A 19,865-nucleotide genomic window follows, 5' to 3' on the forward strand; every position below is an offset into this window, starting at 1 on the left:
TTCCAATTCTGAGCTGTTTTTTTGGGTAATGTATGTCTCTTCCTGCACCTCCAATGAGCTTCAGGTTGTTGGCCATCATAATTTTGTGATTTGTTTAAAGAGTTGTCATGTCCAGTAATTTCACATCCGAGGCTTGTTTTAGTTTTGAAAGCAACATTCATTTACCTTGGTGCAGTTGGCTTGCTAAGCCTAACACTGCAGAGGTTTTTTTGTTAGGTATTCCCTGTTGTGGTGCCCTCATTGAACTGCACACCACGCACCTACATCTACAGTCAACATGGCAGAGTGCAGCGCTGGATAATGACGTCATGCCAATATCAGAATAAATTGGCAGTCAGGATGAGCTGCAACACATTGCTGTACCTCGACCCTCTACACCGTACTCCAGCCACATAGGGTATCCCCTATTTGAAAATGTGGTCTGGACAGGTAGACTGACACATGTCGTGAGGTTTCACCTCTGCATGCGCAAGTGTAACCTCTCACTGTATAGTCTTCTTTCCTTTCAGCATTCTCGTGACATATTCTATGTCCCATTATACATTGTACAGAAGGAATTCATTCCTTACTCTTGATTTCATGTGCTTTAAGATAGGGCTTCCAATATTTTTTTGTGTTCCGGCAATGAGAATATTATTGTGACTTAAAGGACACTCAGGAACCAACAACTGTCATTCCACTAATAAGCATCATTTAGTAAATAAAGTACATAGTTAATTTTCATGGTCACCAATGAGAACAACCTTTAGTTTCAGTGCAATTTAAAGTGAATGAATACTTGCAAACTGGTGAATTAATAAAAATAAGTTCATGTTTGTACAAGTATTTGCTTTTGTACACAACTCGAAAATCTCCCTTAGCCTTTTATAATATTTTATAAAAACCCTTTTAGTGCCACGCCTATTTACATCTGCTATAGTAAGAATGCCACCCAGTTTACAGGCCAATTCACAAGATTGAAAGTGATGAACCATAATTCCCCCCCAATTATAAAGTCAGGTATTGGATCATTACACAAAGTTGTTCAGTAAGAGTGGCAGTATTGATACTGATAACACACAATGTCAACTAAGATCTGATTTGAGGGGGAAAACATAGTTTTCAGTAAATTAACATGAAGCAGATTATAATCTTTCAGATGTGAACATTTAAAAATTACCTATTAAATTTAGGCAGTCACCTAAGGATGGTGTGGTAGGATGTTTTATGATGTGTACTCATAGGTGTAAAAGGAAATAGGATTATTCCTTATTGATGAAAATGAAAAACTACAACTTGTTTCCCAGTCATTTGACCAGGTCAGGGGTGGAATGAATGAAGCTCCCATCTCACGGCAAGGAAAATAATTGTGACGGCTGCCGAGGCCTGTCGCACTCCTCTGGGGCAATGATTAATTGCTGACAGATGAAATGAAATGATATTGAAGAGTGTTGCTGGAATGAAAGTTGACAGGGAAAATAGGAGTACCCAGAGGAAAACCTGTCCCGCCTCCGCTTTGTCCAGCACAAATCTCACATAGAGTGACCGGGACTTGAACCACGGAACCCAGCGGTGAGAGGCCGACACACTGCCGCCTGAGCCATGGAGGCTTTACATTCCTTATTGGTACACTTAAGCAAATCGTCCTAAAATTATTTCCATAGGTTAGAGATCCCTCAGATATTGAGCCAGTGGTGAAGGTTTATTTTCTGACATCCACTTCTCTTTGATAGCTTCAGTAGTAGATGATAAAAATTTGTAGTCCTGTCATTATTTTACTATAAGAATTTTCCTTATACAGGGTGGTTGGAACAACATGAACTGGATATATGAATGTTAGAGAGTTGGTCATACTGATAAATAATTTTTAAAAAAATTGATATCTTACACCAGCCATTTTATCAGCTGCTGAATTTAGCCAATCATATTGCTTTGTGGGCAAATTCAAATGGGCTTTGCAAGGCAATATTGCTAAATCCAGATGTGGTTTAGGACCGACGTGAGAGTATCAATCAAAGAAAAAACTTGGCCAGAGGAAGGATTTGAACACAGACCTCCAAGCTGACATGATCGCACCATAGCGAGTACACTATGGTCACACTGACTGAAGCCCACATTGTATTTATGTTTGATGCTGATTTCTTGGCATGACTTTCAAGCCGGTCTTAGGCCATATGCAGATTTAACAACACTGCTTCATAAAGCCCATTTGAATTAATCTGCAAAGTGATCTGATTGGCTAACTTCAGCAGCTGATAAAATTACAATAGTGTGAGATATCAAATTATTTATCAGTATGACCAAATGTCTAACGTTCATATAACCAGTTCATGTTGTTTTTGATCACCCTATACAGTGTGAGTTTTCTACCCCTTTGAATTTTAGATCTTCAACCACCCTTCACACGTCAAGAGCATGGAAGATCTAAATTCCTTTGTCTACTTGTGATATTGTACCATGGGACTGACTAGAACTTGCAGAGGAAACTAGCCTCTAAGGTTAGATGACGTCATATGACATCATCACAGCAAGATAGTTGTAAAAACATACCGTATATGCATCCGGTGGTTATAAAATGCACCTATATGTAAAACAATGATTTGACATATTTTAAAATATGAGATGAATGTTGAAATCAATAATACAGAGGTATTAAAAGTGTTTGATTTGGTGAAATGGAAGTGAACACACATTAAGTATAATTTGTAGATGTTTGACATGTGTTGTTGGCATGACTCAGTTGGCTAAATAGCGTAGGTACTGTCCATCGTGCCATTCACTGATGGTTCGAATCTCCCCTCAGAAGATTTTTGGTTTGTTTTTGTACCAATATGATAATAAACAAACAAAGTAAAGATAAACAAAATACACAAACATTGACTAATTAAAATAGATGGTGCTTACTTGGGGATTCCTGCAGCCTGTAATCAAAAGGAAGAAGTCTTAAATTATACTCCCTGTATTATTATGTTATACTTACATTATATTATCTTCTGCATATTTGTTTGCTTACTGTTTACCCCTGAGTTTAGCTGGCCCTGCAGTGTAGGGATAGCCTGCCTGCCTCTTACCTGGAGGCCCTGGGTTCAATTCCCGGCCAGGTCAGGGATTTTTACCTGGATCTGAGGGATGGTTCGAGGTCCACTCAGCCTATGTGATTACAATTAAGGATCTATCTGATGACGAGATGGCGGCCCTGGTCTAGGAAGCCAAGAATAACGGCCGAAAGGATTCATCGTGCTGACCACATGACACCTCATAATCTGAAGGCATTCAGGCTGAGCAGCAGTTGCTTGGTAGGCCATGACCCTTTAGGGCTGTTGCTCCATGGGATTTGGTTTTACCCCTGAGTTTGGTTGTTTAAAAAATAATGCAGTTCAAATCCAATTTCTTGCATGAGCTGCAGCTATCAAATAGTGAGCAAGGTTGTAGTGTATTTTAATTCAGTAGCATATTTTCACCTATGAAGAATGATACAGAAAATGTGACACATAATACAATAATGGTTCATGTTTGTGGGTTACTGTAGTCACGTCCTAGTTCGTGAACCATGGGCAACGGCTGAGTGGCCTAGTAAGTGGACCTGAGAGTCGGGATACCAGTTGCTATGGAATGGGAGTGGGCATTTCGGACATATTCTGAGTCGTGGCCCTCCTTGTGCTCAGGCGGCTAGGACTATAAAATTCACCGGTGGTCCATAACCCGTTAGAGGAGAGATCCTCACTTGGACTATGTGCAAGTAGGGCAGCATCCTGCTTCATGAATTTACCGAGCTCAGAACACTTTAAGCAAGCCTCGGACCTATGGGAGTAATGGAGTCCCACTCCCATTTGACAGGCGAGGGACTCCTTGGAAACAACTTGGCAAACGAAATGGAATTCGATGGGGAGCTATCAATATTAATGGGGCTTATGGAAGAAAGAAGGTAGAACTGGCTGAGTCAGCAAAGGGGATGCATCTGGATGTGCTAGGAGTAAGTGATATTCGGGTAAGGGGAGATAATGAGGAAGAGATAGGAGATTATAAGGTGTACTTGACGGGTGTTAGAAAGGGAAGGGCAGAGTCTGGGGTAGGGCTCTTATCAGGAATACCATTGCACGCAACATAGTTTCTGTTAGGCATGTAAATGAGCGAATGATGTGGGTAGATTTGTCAGTGGGAGGAATTAAGACAAGAATTGTGTCCACCATGTGAGGGTGCAGATGAGGATGAAGTTGACAAGTTTTATGAAGCATTGAGTGACATCGTGGTCAGGGTCAACAGCAAGGATAGAATAGTGCTAATGGGCGATTTCAATGCGAGAGTTGGATATAGAACTGAAGGATACGAAAGGGTGATTGGTAAATGTGGGGAAGATATGGAAGCTAATGGGAATGGGAAGCGTTTGCTGGACTTCTGTGCTAGTATGGGTTTAGCTGTTACGAATACATTCTTCAAGCATAAGGCTATTCACCGCTACACATGGGAGGCTAGGGGTACCAGATCCATAATAGACTATATCTTAACAGACTTTGAATTCAGGAAATCTGTTAGGAATGTAAGAGTTTTTCGGGGATTTTTCGATGATACAGACCACTATCTGATCTGTAGTGAACTAAGTATCTCTAGGCCTAGGGTAGAGAAAGTGAAATCTGTCTGCAAATGAATAAGGGTAGAAAATCTCCAGGACGAGGAAATTAGACAGAAGTACATGGATATGATTAGTGAGAAGTTTCGAACAGTAGACAGTAAGCAGGTTCAGGATATAGAAGGTGAATGGGTGGCATACAGGGATGCTGTAGTAGAAACAGCAAGGGAATGCCTAGGAACAACTATGTGTAAAGATGGGAAAAGGCGAACATCTTGGTGGAATGATGAAATGAGAGCAGCTTGTAAACGTAAAAAGAAGGCTTATCAGAAATGGCTCCAAACAAGGGCCGAGGCAGACAGGGATTGGTACGTAGATGAAAGAAACAGAGCGAAACAAATAGTTGTTGAATCCAAAAAGAAGTCATGGGAAGATTTTGGTAATAATCTGGAAAGGCTAGGTCAAGCAGCAGGGAAACCTTTCTGGACAGTAATAAAAAATCTTAGGAAGGGTGGGAAAAAGGAAATGAACAGTGTTTTGAGTAATTCAGGTGAACTCATAATAGACCCCAGGGAATCACTGGAGAGGTGGAGGGAATATTTTGAACATCTTCTCAATGTACAAGGAAATCATCATGGTGGTGTTGCAAACAGCCAAGCTCATGGGGAGGAGGAAAATGATGTTGAAATGTTGGTGAAATTATGCTTGAGGAAGTGGAAAGAATAGTAAATAAACTCCATTGTCATAAGGCAGCAGGAATAGATGAAATTAGACCTGAAATGGTGAAGTATAGTGGGAAGGCAGGGACGAAATGGCTTCATAGACTAGTAAAATTAGCATGGAGTGTTGGTAAGGTACCTTCAGATTGGACAAAAGCAGTAATTGCACCTATCTACAAGCAAGGAAACAGGAAGGATTGCAACAACTATCGAGGTATCTCATTGATTAGTATACCAGGCAAAGTATTCACTGGCATCTTGGAAGGGAGGGTGCGATCAGTCGTTGAGAGGAAGTTGGATGAAAACCAGTGTGGTTTCAGACCACAGAGAGGCTGTCAGGATCAGATTTTCAGTATGCGCCAGGTAATTGAAAAATGCTACGAGAGGAATAGGCAGTTGTGTTTATGTTTCGTAGATCTAGAGAAAGCATATGACAGGGTACCGAGGGAAAAGATGTTCGCCATACTGGGGGACTATGGAATTAAAGGTAGATTATTAAAATCAATCAAAAGCATTTATGTTGACAATTGGGCTTCAGTGAGAATTGATGGTAGAATGAGTTCTTGGTTCAGGGTACTTACAGGAGTTAGACAAGGCTGTAATCTTTCACCTTTGCTGTTCATAGTTTACATGGATCATCTGCTGAAAGGTATAAAATGGCAGGGAGGGATTCAGTTAGGTGGAAATGTAGTAAGCAGTTTGGCCTATGCTGACGACTTGGTCTTAATGGCAGACTGTGCCGAAAGCCTGCAGTCTAATATCTTGGAACTTGAAAATAGGTGCAATGAGTATGGTATGAAAATTAGCCTCTCGAAGACTAAATTGATGTCAGTAGGTAAGAAATTCAACAGAATAGAATGTCAGATTGGTGATACAAAGCTAGAACAGGTCGATAATTTCAAGTATTTAGGTTGTGTGTTCTCCCAGGATGGTAATATAGTAAGTGAGATTGAATCAAGGTGTAGTAAAGCTAATGCAGTGAGCTCGCAGTTGCGATCAGCAGTATTCTGTAAGAAGGAAGTCAGCTCCCAGACGAAACTATCTTTACATCGGTCTGTTTTCAGACCAACTTTGCTTTACGGGAGCAAAAGCTGGGTCGAGTCAGGATATCTTATTCATAAGTTAGAAATAACAGACATGAAAGTAGCAAGAATGATTGCTGGTACAAACAGGTGGGAACAATGGCAGGAGGGTACTCAAAATGAGGAGATAAAGGCTAATTTAGGAATGAACTCGATGGATGAAGCTGTACGCATAAACCGGCTTCGGTGGTGGGGTCATGTGAGACGAATGGAGGAGGATAGGTTACCTAGGAGAATAATGGACTCTGTTATGGAGGTTAAGAGAAGTAGAGGGAGACCAAGACTACGATGGTTAGACTCGGTTTCTAACGATTTAAAGATAAGAGGTATAGAACTAAATGAGGCCACAACACTAGTTGCAAATCGAGGATTGTGGCGACGTTTAGTAAATTCTCAGAGGCTTGCAGACTGAACGCTGAAAGGCATAACAGTCTATAATGATAATGTATGTATGTATGTAATACAATCTCCAATTCCCTCTACTCTTCATTAATTTATGTCTACAACATTGGCATCACCTACTAGGATGGTTTAAATTCACAGTCTCAGAGAGTATTTGCATAATATCCAAGTTTGTTAATGAAAGAGAATTTGCTTCATGTGTACAGTAGCATATGGAAATGCCAAGACAATCTTATACATATTTATATAGAGAGTAATATAATTAATAATTTTATGTACTTGTTACCAGAATAGAACATGGTATTGAAAGAATAGAACAACCAAATACAATGGATTAATTACTACAAACTAGCCTAAATTAAACATCTTTGTTTTATGCATCCCTTTATTTATATGACCACAAATCTAGTCTGTTCCTTACTTTTGCTTTTGAATCCTGAAGTTAATATATTTTCTTGTCATTTTATTTCTGTTTCTCTTCTATAGATTTGTTGAAAAAATCTGCACCAAGCCGGATTATAATGGTGTCATCCATCTTGCATGCACAAGCGATACTGGATCTTGATGATTTAAATTATGAGAAATCATATAGCATAGCTACTGCATACAATGACAGCAAACTGGCTAATATTTTGGTAGCCAATGAACTTGCTAGGAAGTTACAAGGAACAGGTAGGTATTAACATTTTCCATCCCATGTCCAAGTTAATTCTGAACCAAACATATATTCTACCATCCCAACCACGAATTAACTCTGATTTCAAATGTCACACTCTCTCCCAGTCCCCAGTTGCTGCATTTCTGTTATTTTTTTTATTTTTTATTTTTTTTACAAGTTGCTTTACGTCGCACCGACACAGACAGGTGTTATGGTAATGATGGGATGGGAAAGGACTTGGAGTGGGAATTAAGAGGTTGTGGTCTTAATTAAGGTACAGCCGCAGCATTTGTCTGGCGTGAAAATAGGAAATCGTGGCAAAGCATCTTCAGGGCTGCCGACAATGGGGCTTGAACCCACTATCTTCCGAATGCAAGCTCACAGCTGAACACCCCTAACTGCACGGCCAACTCTTTCGGTGAAGTGGTATCATCTGATGTTGTTCTGTGAACAACAACAACAGTAATAATATCAACAGAAATGGCATATGGCCTCTGGAGATGCTTGGTACAGGTCTTTGAGTTTACGCCCATGGGTGACCCGAGCGTCTTTGAGGATGAAGCCCTAGCTACAATGAAACCTAATATTGAAGTCAACCATTCCTTGAGCAAGAGGAATTAACAAATGGGATTCAAACCCGGGACCCCTTGTCCAAAGGCCAGCATACTAACAATTTGACAACAGAGCTTTGCAGTGCTGTGTGAAAATGACAGTTGATTTAATTCATCACTTGACAATATTCCTACCATAATTCTATGACTTGTGATGAATGTTGACAGCTGTCTTCTGTCTTCCTACAGGTCTCTACCCAGGCTTAATGAAAGCATGATTCAGAATGATATTTTAGGTATTGTCGGGAATGGTGGTAAGTGTGATTTTATGACGATGGTGAAAATGAGTTTGTAGTGAATGAATCTGCAGAAATTGATCACACAGTTGTTCAGTTCCTGTGAAAGAGGCCAGAAATTACATTTGTTAATGTTTTTCTACCATGATTGTTCAGTAACTTTGTAAATATTTGTAACATCTTTTTCAACTACTTTAGCCCATTTGGCCAGTGCAGAAACATCTACAACCGGGCGAATTGGTCATGCGGTTAGGGGTGCGCGGCTGTGAGCTTGCATCTGGGAGATAGTGGGTTCGAATCCCACTGTTGGCAGCCCTGAAGATGATTTTCTGTAGTTTCCCATTTTCACACCAGGCAAATGCTGGGGCTGTACCTTAATTAAGGCCATGGCCGCTTCCTTCCAACTCCTAGGCCTTTCCTATCCCATCGTTGCCATAAGACTTATCTGTGTCGGTGTGATGTAAAGCCACTAGCAAAAGAAAATCCATCTAGGAAAACCTGGATTGGGCATCATGAAGGTGAATTAAACTTGTACTGTAAAGGTTAAATTGTGTTAACATTAACAAACCAAAGGAGCAAATATTGTTCAGAAGAATTATTACAAAACAATAAGTTAAATTGTATAAGATCCACCTTTTCAATACAAAATATGTTTTTGATTAAAATTACAACCTCTTTTTATTAAATGGTACCAGTTTCAACATCCATGGACATCATCATCAGCCAAGTAGGGTCATTATAATAAGATACACATTAAAGTTAAAACACATAAAATTGACCCTCATAATTAAAACTGTCTATAATAAGTTAAAATACAAAACATATTTATGCTAAATGCCCAGGTTTGAATATGTATTGAGTACAAGTTTGATGACTTGTTAGTCACAAATAAAATAAAAAACTGAAGCTGAGAAGCCTCACAGAATATAAGTTTGAAGTTTTTGACAGTCTTAAAATTTTAAATTTGGGTGCTTTGTACAGCATTGGCAACCAACGTATGTAGAGAAATGTATGCTAAGTGCGATGCAGTAATGTTAAATATGTTGAAAGAAGTGGATGATGTTCCTCTGTGAGCATGAAAACAATACTAAGTCAGTAGATAATACATATAAAAACCATTTTCGTAATATGATGTTATGTCGTATTTTACTGGAGCGAATGGATCTTGTGACCGGAACTGTGTGTTGAAGAAGTTAAAATATTCTCGATCCAATGCGGGCCTGTAGTATGAAAGATAAAAACGAGTTAACCTCGGATAGTGGAAATGGGGCAAGAAAGTAAAGCTTTGTACAATTTAACTTATTGTTTTGTAATCTCTATTCAATACGGACCAAACATGAAATTCTTGACTTTAAATAGAAGAATTATTAGCCATAGAGTTATAGTTGTGTATGATCCTCTGAATGGCCAAAAAATTTCTTGATACAAACCTTTGTGAAGTGAAAATTCAGCAATACAAGCAAGCAAATTGATAAGGGTTGCATTTAACTATACCTCTAAACAATTTGAGATTTAAATTTAAGTTTACATTACCGGTCACTTTACCAATAATAATAATAATAATAATAATAATAATAATAATAATAATAATAATAATAATAATAATAATAATAATAATAATAATAATAATAATAATAATAATAATAATAATAATAACAATAATTGTTCCGGGGTTTATCGTGGAACACAGAGGTGAAAGAAGGTGCCGAGGTGAATGAGTCTAACTACAATATCAAGAATTGAATTTAAAACATAAACAGAAGGTTATATTTTTGAAAAACAACAAACTTAACAACTTTTTACTTAGTGAGATAACAATGACATTTCAAGTACAAAATAGCAATGGAAAAACAAGACTTAGAAAAATCCAAAATTTCAGAACTTTAACACTCTTGGGCTACAAGCCCCTAGTTTACAATTTGTGAGCTCCCAGCTGAAGTTTTACAGATGAGCATAAATTTGTTCTTAGGACAGAAATCTCCTAAATTCCTGGAGCACTTGCTCGCAAAATACAACATCTAGCCTTAGAGAGGCATACAGTAATCTTACTTTGAAAAAGAGCTAACAGGCTCTCAGTTTTCCAAGTCTATTCAAGGCAACATCAACTTACAGTTCTGGCCTCTGAAGGCACAACTTACAATAGGAAAATGATTATACAGGGGTATAACCTAGTGGGCCTTCATGTAAAAGGAAAAACGGTTAAATAAATGGCATGAACAAAAGGGAATGGAGGCGAATACCTTGCCCTCCTAGATATGAACACTTAAAACCTAAAAGGGCACTAGGGCGATGAAACAGGGGCTATTTCCAAACTATGGAGGTGACTCGTATAAGAATAGATTAGAACATTACAGAAAGGAAGAAAACCAGTTACCAAACGTAGTCACCTCAAACCAATATGAAGGGGAGCTCGAGAAGGTACATCACTCTCTATCCCCGATTTACGGTTAAAGATTTTATGAAGTCTTTACATTAGCCTGCTGAACGTTACATTTTTAGGAAAACTAGGTTACATAGTTAATGATTCGGACCTTTCCCTCAGGTTAAACTGTGGAGCTATCAAGAAATAAAGATGTTATGAGGCCATTACCTTGTCGGTGTACTGCTGCCTGCAGAAAGAGGCGCAGCCCGCCTCCTGCTTTGACACACACACTAGTTCAGATGACGATCAATAGCCCAAGAGACAAGAAAATCTGCAGTTTATAAACCCTCAGGGGAAGTTCGAGACCATTCATGATTAAGTAGCCACACCCTCTCAATTTTATTGGTTCATATAAAAGTTGCACTGAAAACCGAAGAAGAAGAAGAAGAAGAAGAAGAAGAAGAAGAAGAAGAAGAAGAAGAAGAAGAAGAAGAAGAAGAAGAAGTAGAAGAAGACTGTGATTGGTAGAAAATTAATTACAGAAATTAGGGATTGGCTGGATTCAAAACTGGCAGAAAGAAAAGGTAAATATTGCCAACCCAAAAATAAATGAACATCAATTAGTAAAAAAACTTATGAATACAAAACTTCTTTAAATCAAAAGTTCTTTCACTTCACACCAGGGTGCTTGATCATATTTTGTTTGTAGTGACATCTATGGAAGAAAGTCCAAACTTCTTGATGAATGGCAAACAAAACAAGTAGAAATACAGTCAGTTCAGGAAAATTCACAATAACAAAATTACATTATGGTCCCGGGCCTGGTTAAGGATAGCATACCTTTCAAAGAATTAACACATTTATTACAGATGCAAATGCCTTGCTGGGTTTTCCTTTGGTGTGTTAACATGTACAATTAATGTAAAAGATACATGTTTTAAGGTTTAAGTCAGCCTCAGGCTTTAGAACAAGTACAAAAGGGCCGGGCTTCATGCCCAAAAATATAATATAAAAATTACAATTATAACAAAAATATGAAAGCAAGTTTTAACTCTTCAGTGCTCCCTTCAGTTTTCAAGGCATCTCGTGCACACAGTGACTCTAATCGCTAACACGTACAGACTCACACCTTTGCTTATTTTCTCTAAGAGTTCACAAATTTTCGTAATTCTGAACACCACAATATGAATCCTACATGAAGGGTCACAATAAACCCTAAATACAGTGAGATATTACCATATGGGAGCTGCCTCCAACCAGGCTTTACTCCCGATTTGTTTAAGGCAAGGCATAAGGTAGTTGTTAAGCATCAACATGCAACATCAACCCAAGGTCACTCGACTGCAACTCAATAAAAGGAGGTGAGTTAATAAACAACTCAGCTCACAGCCAATTTAACAGGGAACAAACCAGATATACTCCAACATTTTAACCCAACTAACCTCAAAGGTGGCAGCAAATTCCGAAGTGCCGGGACGTGTACATATATTTAAAGGGCACTGTAATACAAACATCTCATGTTAACAAAGGTTACACAAATCGTAAAACGTTATCCTCCCTTCGTTACCCCGCGCTGAAACTCCAAACTTTATTTAGTGAACTTCTTACCTCCAACACCATGGACAGTCAAGGGTTCAAAACCCGAGTGAAACCAGCCGCTCTCACTCCAAGCACAGAGTAATTGCCAAGCAGCTGGCTACAATTCAAGTCCCCAACCTCGCCCTCAGCTTGACACAGCAAAGCGAGCGGCCGACGGGAGGGAGGGGGAAGGCCAGCCCAATTGGCTAGATAAGAGAGGATGGCACGTAGCCATAGTAACCTGCACAAGGCAATTGCGCGGAGGAAGGGGGAAGGGAGAATATCAAATATTTAAAACATGTCCAAAGATATAAATAGACACACATACTAAGGATATAAATAAGAAATATTAAACTGTAAAAGCCAAACATAGCAGATATAAGGCAAAACCTAAATCTTAAAGGGCGCTACCAAGTAGCCAAGACAGCCCGAAAGAGGCGGGGAATTTGCCTAAAACATATGGCACAGATTTCCCCTCCCATGACCCTTACCGGAAGGGAGTGGGCAGGGTGGGGAGGGTGGTTTGGGGATCCCTTCACAAGAAGGGGCATCTTTTCTTCTTTTTTTGAACAAACACACATACAATAATTTTACACATAAATATACATCTTGATATACTATCTTCATAATTTCTGTTTTCGACAGGCTATTTCTTGAGGTGATCAAAGATGAGGTATGAAGAGTTGATATGTCTTCCCGGGATGACACGATGACAAATGACGTTGATATGATGAGTCCCATAACACACACCAAGACCAGACTGGGCAGCGTAGCCAACATGTCCGCATGATGGTACGGCCGTGGAGTAGGTGGACCAGCACGCCACCCAAAAATTGTAACAAATAAGAGAGTTCCAAAAATCATAACTTGCAACAAGGAGACACACGCTGGAGTTTGCAAGAATCTGCCGCTGAGACACGGCCACAGGAGAGTAAGATGCCCAAGAACCAGCTCCAGTGGGGGGCCCTCCCTCGATGCTTGGGGCACAGGCGACGATCTTCCCGACACTGCAAACACAAAGCAGAGAGCCAGCAGCACGTTGAAGCATGTAGTTAGGCAGGCGATGAGGCAGAATGTCAGTCAAGGCGCCACAGTGGCACAACCAATGGTGTGGAGGTAAGGAAAGTAGAGGGTGGGGGAAAACTCCAGGAGGATTTACAACACATTCTCACATAGAAAAACCACTTAAGAAGGGCGAAATTGCCAAGATAATTATATTACCCATTAGGAAAAGAAAAAAAGAACCAAGGTAGAACAAAATCAAAAGGTAATAATTAACAGAAACATGAAGAGCGTGAAGGCCAACCCTCAAGCGGATTTAACCTGGGACAGATGCACTCTCAAAACTCTCTCGGTCTCCAGGTCACTGACCAGCAAAGTGACAGGGGTGAGGAAATCAAGAATAGTATAGGGACCTCTGAAACGGGGAGCTAATTTCCCAGATGGCACAAAATGTTTAATAAACTCCTTGTCACCGACAACCAAGTCGGTAGATCGGCGGCCGTGATCGTAGCGGACCCGCTTCTGCTCATATGATACCTTAAGGTTATGTTTGGCTTTCTTCCAAATCTCCCTAATGTACTGAGCTTTGTCCTCAGGCAAATGACTAAGATCGGAGACCATTTCACCTTGAGAGGGCACCATACATGAAGCTAAAGCAGAATTACGCATGGACAAACCGATTTTTTTCTCGTTCAGCAAACTTGAGCCTGTAAATGCTATTTTGCATGTCTAACACAAGTCCAGCATAAGCAAAAAAAAAAAATTAAAAAAATTTTTAAAAAAAGCCCCAAGAACCACAGGACACTATAAATCCTTGGCCACATAAAAGCAAGACTTCCGCGTAAAGTTGGAAATGCGAAAATTACATTTGATTAAACCAATTAGACTACTTCAAGTTTAGACAGGTTGGCCAAAATACATGAAAAAAATACAGGCTGAATATCAGCAATTTTACAGACAGCCTTATGTGAAATAACCCAAGGTATGCTCACGAGAGAAAGAACACTCCCCGAGTCCAAGAGGTCTTGGGCGGGGTTATTATTTAACTCACTGGGAATAAAAGGAGCAGAACCCTTAACATCACCCAATATTTTCAGACAGTCGGGCGGGCAGTCCAAAGCTGACTGAAGGGGGAGACGGGAATCACGTCTCTCTTTAGGGCACCACCTCGCCATGTGTCCCCTTAATCCACATCGAAAACAGACGACACCCGATAACCCCCTATTATTCCTCTCACTACCACCGGCACTAGGTGAGGTATTGGTGGAAGTAAGTGAAGGACATTGATTACGCAAATGATCGAATGCCCCACAAGCATAACACTTCCTAACAGGGGCAGATTTCCCAGACGAAGGTGGCTGGGTATGGTGGTTCGACAAAGGTTCATTCGACTCATGGAGAGAGTCGGCATGCCGAACTCCCTCGGCAGATACAACCACAGCCTCCAGTTCAATAAATGTACGAGGGCGAGTGGCAATGCACAGATAGGACTGATAATTAGGGGAGATGGCCTCCATGATCGTAGACACCATTTGCTCTTCAGAATAACCAACTGCAAACACCCGAGCATAAAATTTAATATCTGAAATAAAATCAGACAAACTCTCGCCTAAACGCTGCACTGTAAAATAATGTTTTGAATTAAAGAATTAAGAGTGGGATAAAATATGTCAACAAGTTCGCATGAAATTGTGCAGGGAAGTTTGGGCCGCTATGGCATCAATGATTTTGTCAGCTAACACACCGGTGGCATAGGGGTAAATTATTTGGAGGACCTGTATGTTCGACATTCCAAAGACCAACGCATGGTCCTGGAATTGGACCAAAAATTGAAGAAACAACACAACCTTGCTCACCGAACTGACCGAATAACAAGAAGCCTTTTTTAACACAGGGCTCAAGGGGTGAGGAAGACCAGAAAACTCTGCGTTATAGAGCACCGAAGTAGACTGCTGATCCTTGCATGAAAGGCCGCTACGTTCTCTTAATATAGGCATAGACAAGGGGGCTGACTGCCCGTTTAACTCAACTCCGTCAACTGCCTTATTCAACTCACTTTCAGCCGGAGTAATGGGAGGGCAAGTGTTCTTAGGTTTAGTCGACACCCTCATCAACCATGAATCAACCTTCTGTAATAATGCGGAGGTTTCCGATTGCAATGCCTCAACCTGAACCTTAAGGTCATCTTTAAGTTGTAAGGAGCGCAAATCTTCAATCCTTTGTAAATAGTGGTTCAGACAACCTTGAACCCTCTTTAACTGATGAACTGAAGCAATATCAGTTTCCAAAAAATCCATGACTGAGATGATCTCTGTTAAGTTTGCCCGGATCAAGGACGTCGCCCCACCGACCTCGCTGTCAGTATAAACAGGCACGGTAATAGGTTTGTCAAGGTTCGACCTTAGTAAATTCTCATCGCTTTTCATAGTTCCTTTTGACTCCAAGTTTCTGTTGAGCAATTCATATAATAACTCCTCCTTTCGGAAGGACCCCGGATAAGGGTCATCTCAAGCCACCATTATGTTCTAACGCTGTTAGACCCACAGGTTGAAAGAATTCCAAGAGTACACTCAAAAGTAAACGGAATAATACTCGAATTGAAACCAGGCCCATTCAACCGCACTCTGCTACCACTCTGTACCCCTGCGTAGTTTCTCTATCATTCCCACACAGGAGAAGGGAAGAGGAAAAGCTTACGGCCCCGGGCCTGGTTAAGGATAGCGTACCTTTCAATGAATTAACACATTTATTACAGATGCAAATCCTTTGCTGGGTTTTCCTTCGGTATGTTAACATGTACAATTAATGTAAAAGATACATGTTTTAAGGTTTAAGTCAGCCTCAGGCTGTAGAACAAGTACAAAAGGGCCGGGCCTCAAGCCCAAAAATATAATATAAAAATTACAATTATAATAAAAATATGAAAGTGAGTTTTAACTCTTGTAACCGCACCAGGACGAATATCGTTACACATAATAATAAAAGTAAACATAATAATAATAAGGTAAAACCAGTAGTAAATAATATAATACTTAATAATATGAATAAGGAAATAGAAAACATGACGCAGTGGCAGTATATTCACATCAAAACATGGAAACGTGACAAGTATCTTTCGATACGCAATATTAAATCTAATATAGGGAACACTTACAGGCCTTAAAATGACACCTAAGACAGGAGAGTGGAACGTGCGGGAAGCCCTTATGAGGAAATGAACATACAATTATAAATGAATAAATAAATGAACTGCGGATAAACTGATACTTGAGATACAAAACAAAAAGCGTAAAGGAAACAACTAAGGTTTTCGATCACGAACAAACTTTGACATAGAGATTCAGAATTTACAGAATGAAGGGAGGCAACCTCGAATGAAACAAAATTAATTACACAATTCAAGAAAGTGTTATCCTTTACTTACAATTACAACTAGATTTAGAAAAGAAGGTTTGCCTCTGAAAACAACACGTTGAGGACTAGCATAATCGCTAAGTCATATAAATGCTCTATTTTGGAAAATGTGGAAAACTAGAGGAAATTCCAGCACACGAGATGAACTTCTACATAATTACTGAATTTACATTAAGTTGGAATAGTCCAAAACATATGAATGCATTTAAATAGCATAATGCAAAAATGCGCTTACCTTTGGCGGCCGACGACCCATTGCGGGACGGGTGCTAAACACGCCCGCCCGCTGTAGTGATCCAAATTCAAAGACGCGGACAAAGTGACTCGCACACGCGAGGAGCCACAAACAGGAAATAGAGTGATTACAAATGACCAATAGCAACACTCCAGTTTGCCACATTCACCTATTAAAAATTCTAATGTACCAGCCAATAAAAACACTTGTACTTTTGACCAATGATAATGATATTCTAGAATTATGCTTTCTGCTGAATTTGTATCTTCGCGGATATTACAAAACGACAGGAAGGTCCACTTACATATGGCCCACCCTGCCTCACAAGTCATGTATAAAATTTCCACATCCCTTTCCATAGTTAACAAAATAATACAGTTTAAATCAGAAAATGTAACAGAACATAAATCTTCTTTATAGTCCATTTTTCATATGCCTAAATATGTAATAATTTTTAAATAAGAAAGCTTCATACAATAATTTACTTTACATAAACACTTCAGTTCTTTAAATGTTTTTGTTTATCCAAAATGATGACAAGATAAAATTTACATAACATTGCATACATAATAAGGACTTCTGTTGCTTCACCGATTTCTGCTCACCAACGGCCACACTCTTCAATGCTCCCTTCAATTTTCATAATTCTGAGTACCGCAATATGAATCCTACATGAAGGGTCACAATAAACCCTAAATACAGTGAGATATTACCATATGGGAGCTTCCTCTAACCAGGCTTTACTCCCAATTTGCTTAAGGCAAGGAATAAGGTAGTAGTTAAGCATCAACATACAACATCAACCCAAGGTCGCTAGACTGCGACTCAAGGAAGGGAGGTGAGTTAATAAACAACTTGGCTCACGGCCAATTTAACAGGAAACAAACAAGATATACTCCAACATTTTAACCCAACTAACCACAAAGGTGGCAGCAAATTCCGAAGTGCTGGGATGTGTACATATACTTAATGGGCACTGTAATACAAACATCTCATGTTAACAAAGGTTACACAAATCGTAAAACGATATCCTCCCTTCGTTACCCCGCACTGAAACTCCAAACTTTATTTAGTGAACTTCTTATCTCCAACACCATGGACAGTCAAGGGTTCGAAACCCGAGCGAAACCAGCCGCTCTCACTCCAAGCACAGAGTAATTGCCAAGCCGCTGGCTACAATTCAAGTCCCCAACCTCACCTGCACCTTGACACAGCAAAGTGAGCGGCCGACGGGAGGAAGGGGGAAGGCCAGCCCAATTGGCTAGATAAGAGGGGAAGGCACGTAGCCATAGTAACCTGCACAAGGCAATTGCACGATGGAAGGGGGAAGGGAGAATATCAACCGTAAAAGCCAAACATAGCAGATATAAGGCAAAACCTAAATCCTAAAGGGCGCTACCAAGTAGCCAAGACAGCCTGAAAGAGGTGGGGAATTTGCCTAAAACATATGGCACAATTATTATTATTATTATTATTATTATTATTATTATTATTATTATTATTATTATTATTATTATTATTATTATTATTATTATTATTATTATTATTATTATTATTATTATTATTATTATTATTATTATTATTATTATTATTATTATTATTATTATTTATTTTCCACGAATTGTAGATATAATTCAGGGATGGTGAATTTAGAAAGGGCATAGCCCCACATACACAAATGTACCTCCATATCCACTTACAATTACAAATTTTAAAAATACAAGTATAGTCTACAGAGTGTGCTTATATACAGTTACCATATTTACATAGACGTATTATCAGTGGCAGCTTGTGCTGAATTATGTTGGTGGTTCTGCTCTGTGATGCCCAGTCAATTGCAGTAAGTGTAATAGACACATCTAAATTCGTACTGCATCTGGGAAATGCCTGCTGAGCTTGTGTGCAACCGTTCTCCAACTCCAACTCCGAAAATGTACAGAAAATAATACAGTTAGACATACATCTCAATTTGTAAGACCCCAATTTTGACTTGTACAAAAAGCAACCATTAAAATGTTACAAAAAAATAAAGCCTCTCTTCCCCTTATCGAAAAAAGTTGATCTAGTATCGACACACATTTACAGAGGTTCCAAGACCTGCATACATCTTTGGGAGTTACAATCTATTAGTTTCATGTCTGTATTGATTCTTGGTATTCACAGTTACAAAGAATGGGTACCTTCCACCTAATCAATACTTTATACTTCATATAATAAAGTACTTTCAAATTTGTAATTGTGAATCTTTGGGAGTTGTCTTTCTTAATGGAGGGGGAACATCATCTGATGGTACTAACATTCCTGTTTTCATTTTCATGACTACCCAACTCCATGGGCGCCCATATGACAGTTTGTAGGGGTCGGGGGGCCAGACCTGGGGGTATGTAGTATTTTTAATATTTTGGAAGATAAATGGCAACTTGTGCTCTGAGGTAGAATAACCCACGGTATCCCCTGCCTGTTGGTGGGGGATGGTACTACCGCTTCTATGTAATACTGACTTTTAAATCATTTTCTTGAAAGGAAAACACCTGACTACACTAGATTTTTGCCTTTCCCTGAGAGCTGGGGCGGGGGGGGGGGGGGAGGGGGGCGCAGCCCCACCTTGCCCCAGGGTATGGGGGCTTTGTACAAGAGAGGATGTTTTCAGTCATCGGATAGAATTATGCTTACATCCTGGCCATTTACACAAAAGATAGAGAAATATACATACCTCTAATCTTAAAGTATGTTGTTTGAAGACTTAACATGAACAGTAAATTGATTTTGTGTTACTTAATCATAACCATCCTCTTTTATCATGCATTTCTCCTCTATTTGAGCTATTTGGAATTTATTTCTACTAAACAGAAGCATCACAACTATACGGTAGTATCTGAGAATTTTGACATGATAGAATTTTAAACTATATCAATATCCACACAGTTTTAAAAGTTCTCTATTTACACCGATGAGTACACTGATGCAAAACAGCTGAGATTTCAACGTGCTCGCTCGCTGCAGTGATTCTCTCGCAAACA

The 19,865-nt window shown here is 39.5% G+C and overlaps 1 protein-coding gene across 1 annotated transcript in view; it reads left to right on the top strand.

The window, feature by feature from the left end:
• Positions 1-19,865, top strand: part of LOC136866789 (retinol dehydrogenase 12-like) — a 104,836-nt gene that overhangs the window by 41,883 nt on the left and 43,088 nt on the right. The window contains exon 5 of the mRNA XM_068227062.1: positions 7,236-7,421. Coding sequence (XP_068083163.1) covers positions 7,236-7,421 — 186 coding nt within the window. The remainder of the gene's footprint in view (positions 1-7,235; positions 7,422-19,865) is intronic.

This window comes from Anabrus simplex, chromosome 3 (assembly GCF_040414725.1).
Source record: "Anabrus simplex isolate iqAnaSimp1 chromosome 3, ASM4041472v1, whole genome shotgun sequence".
NCBI classification, from domain to species: Eukaryota; Metazoa; Arthropoda; class Insecta; order Orthoptera; family Tettigoniidae; genus Anabrus; species Anabrus simplex.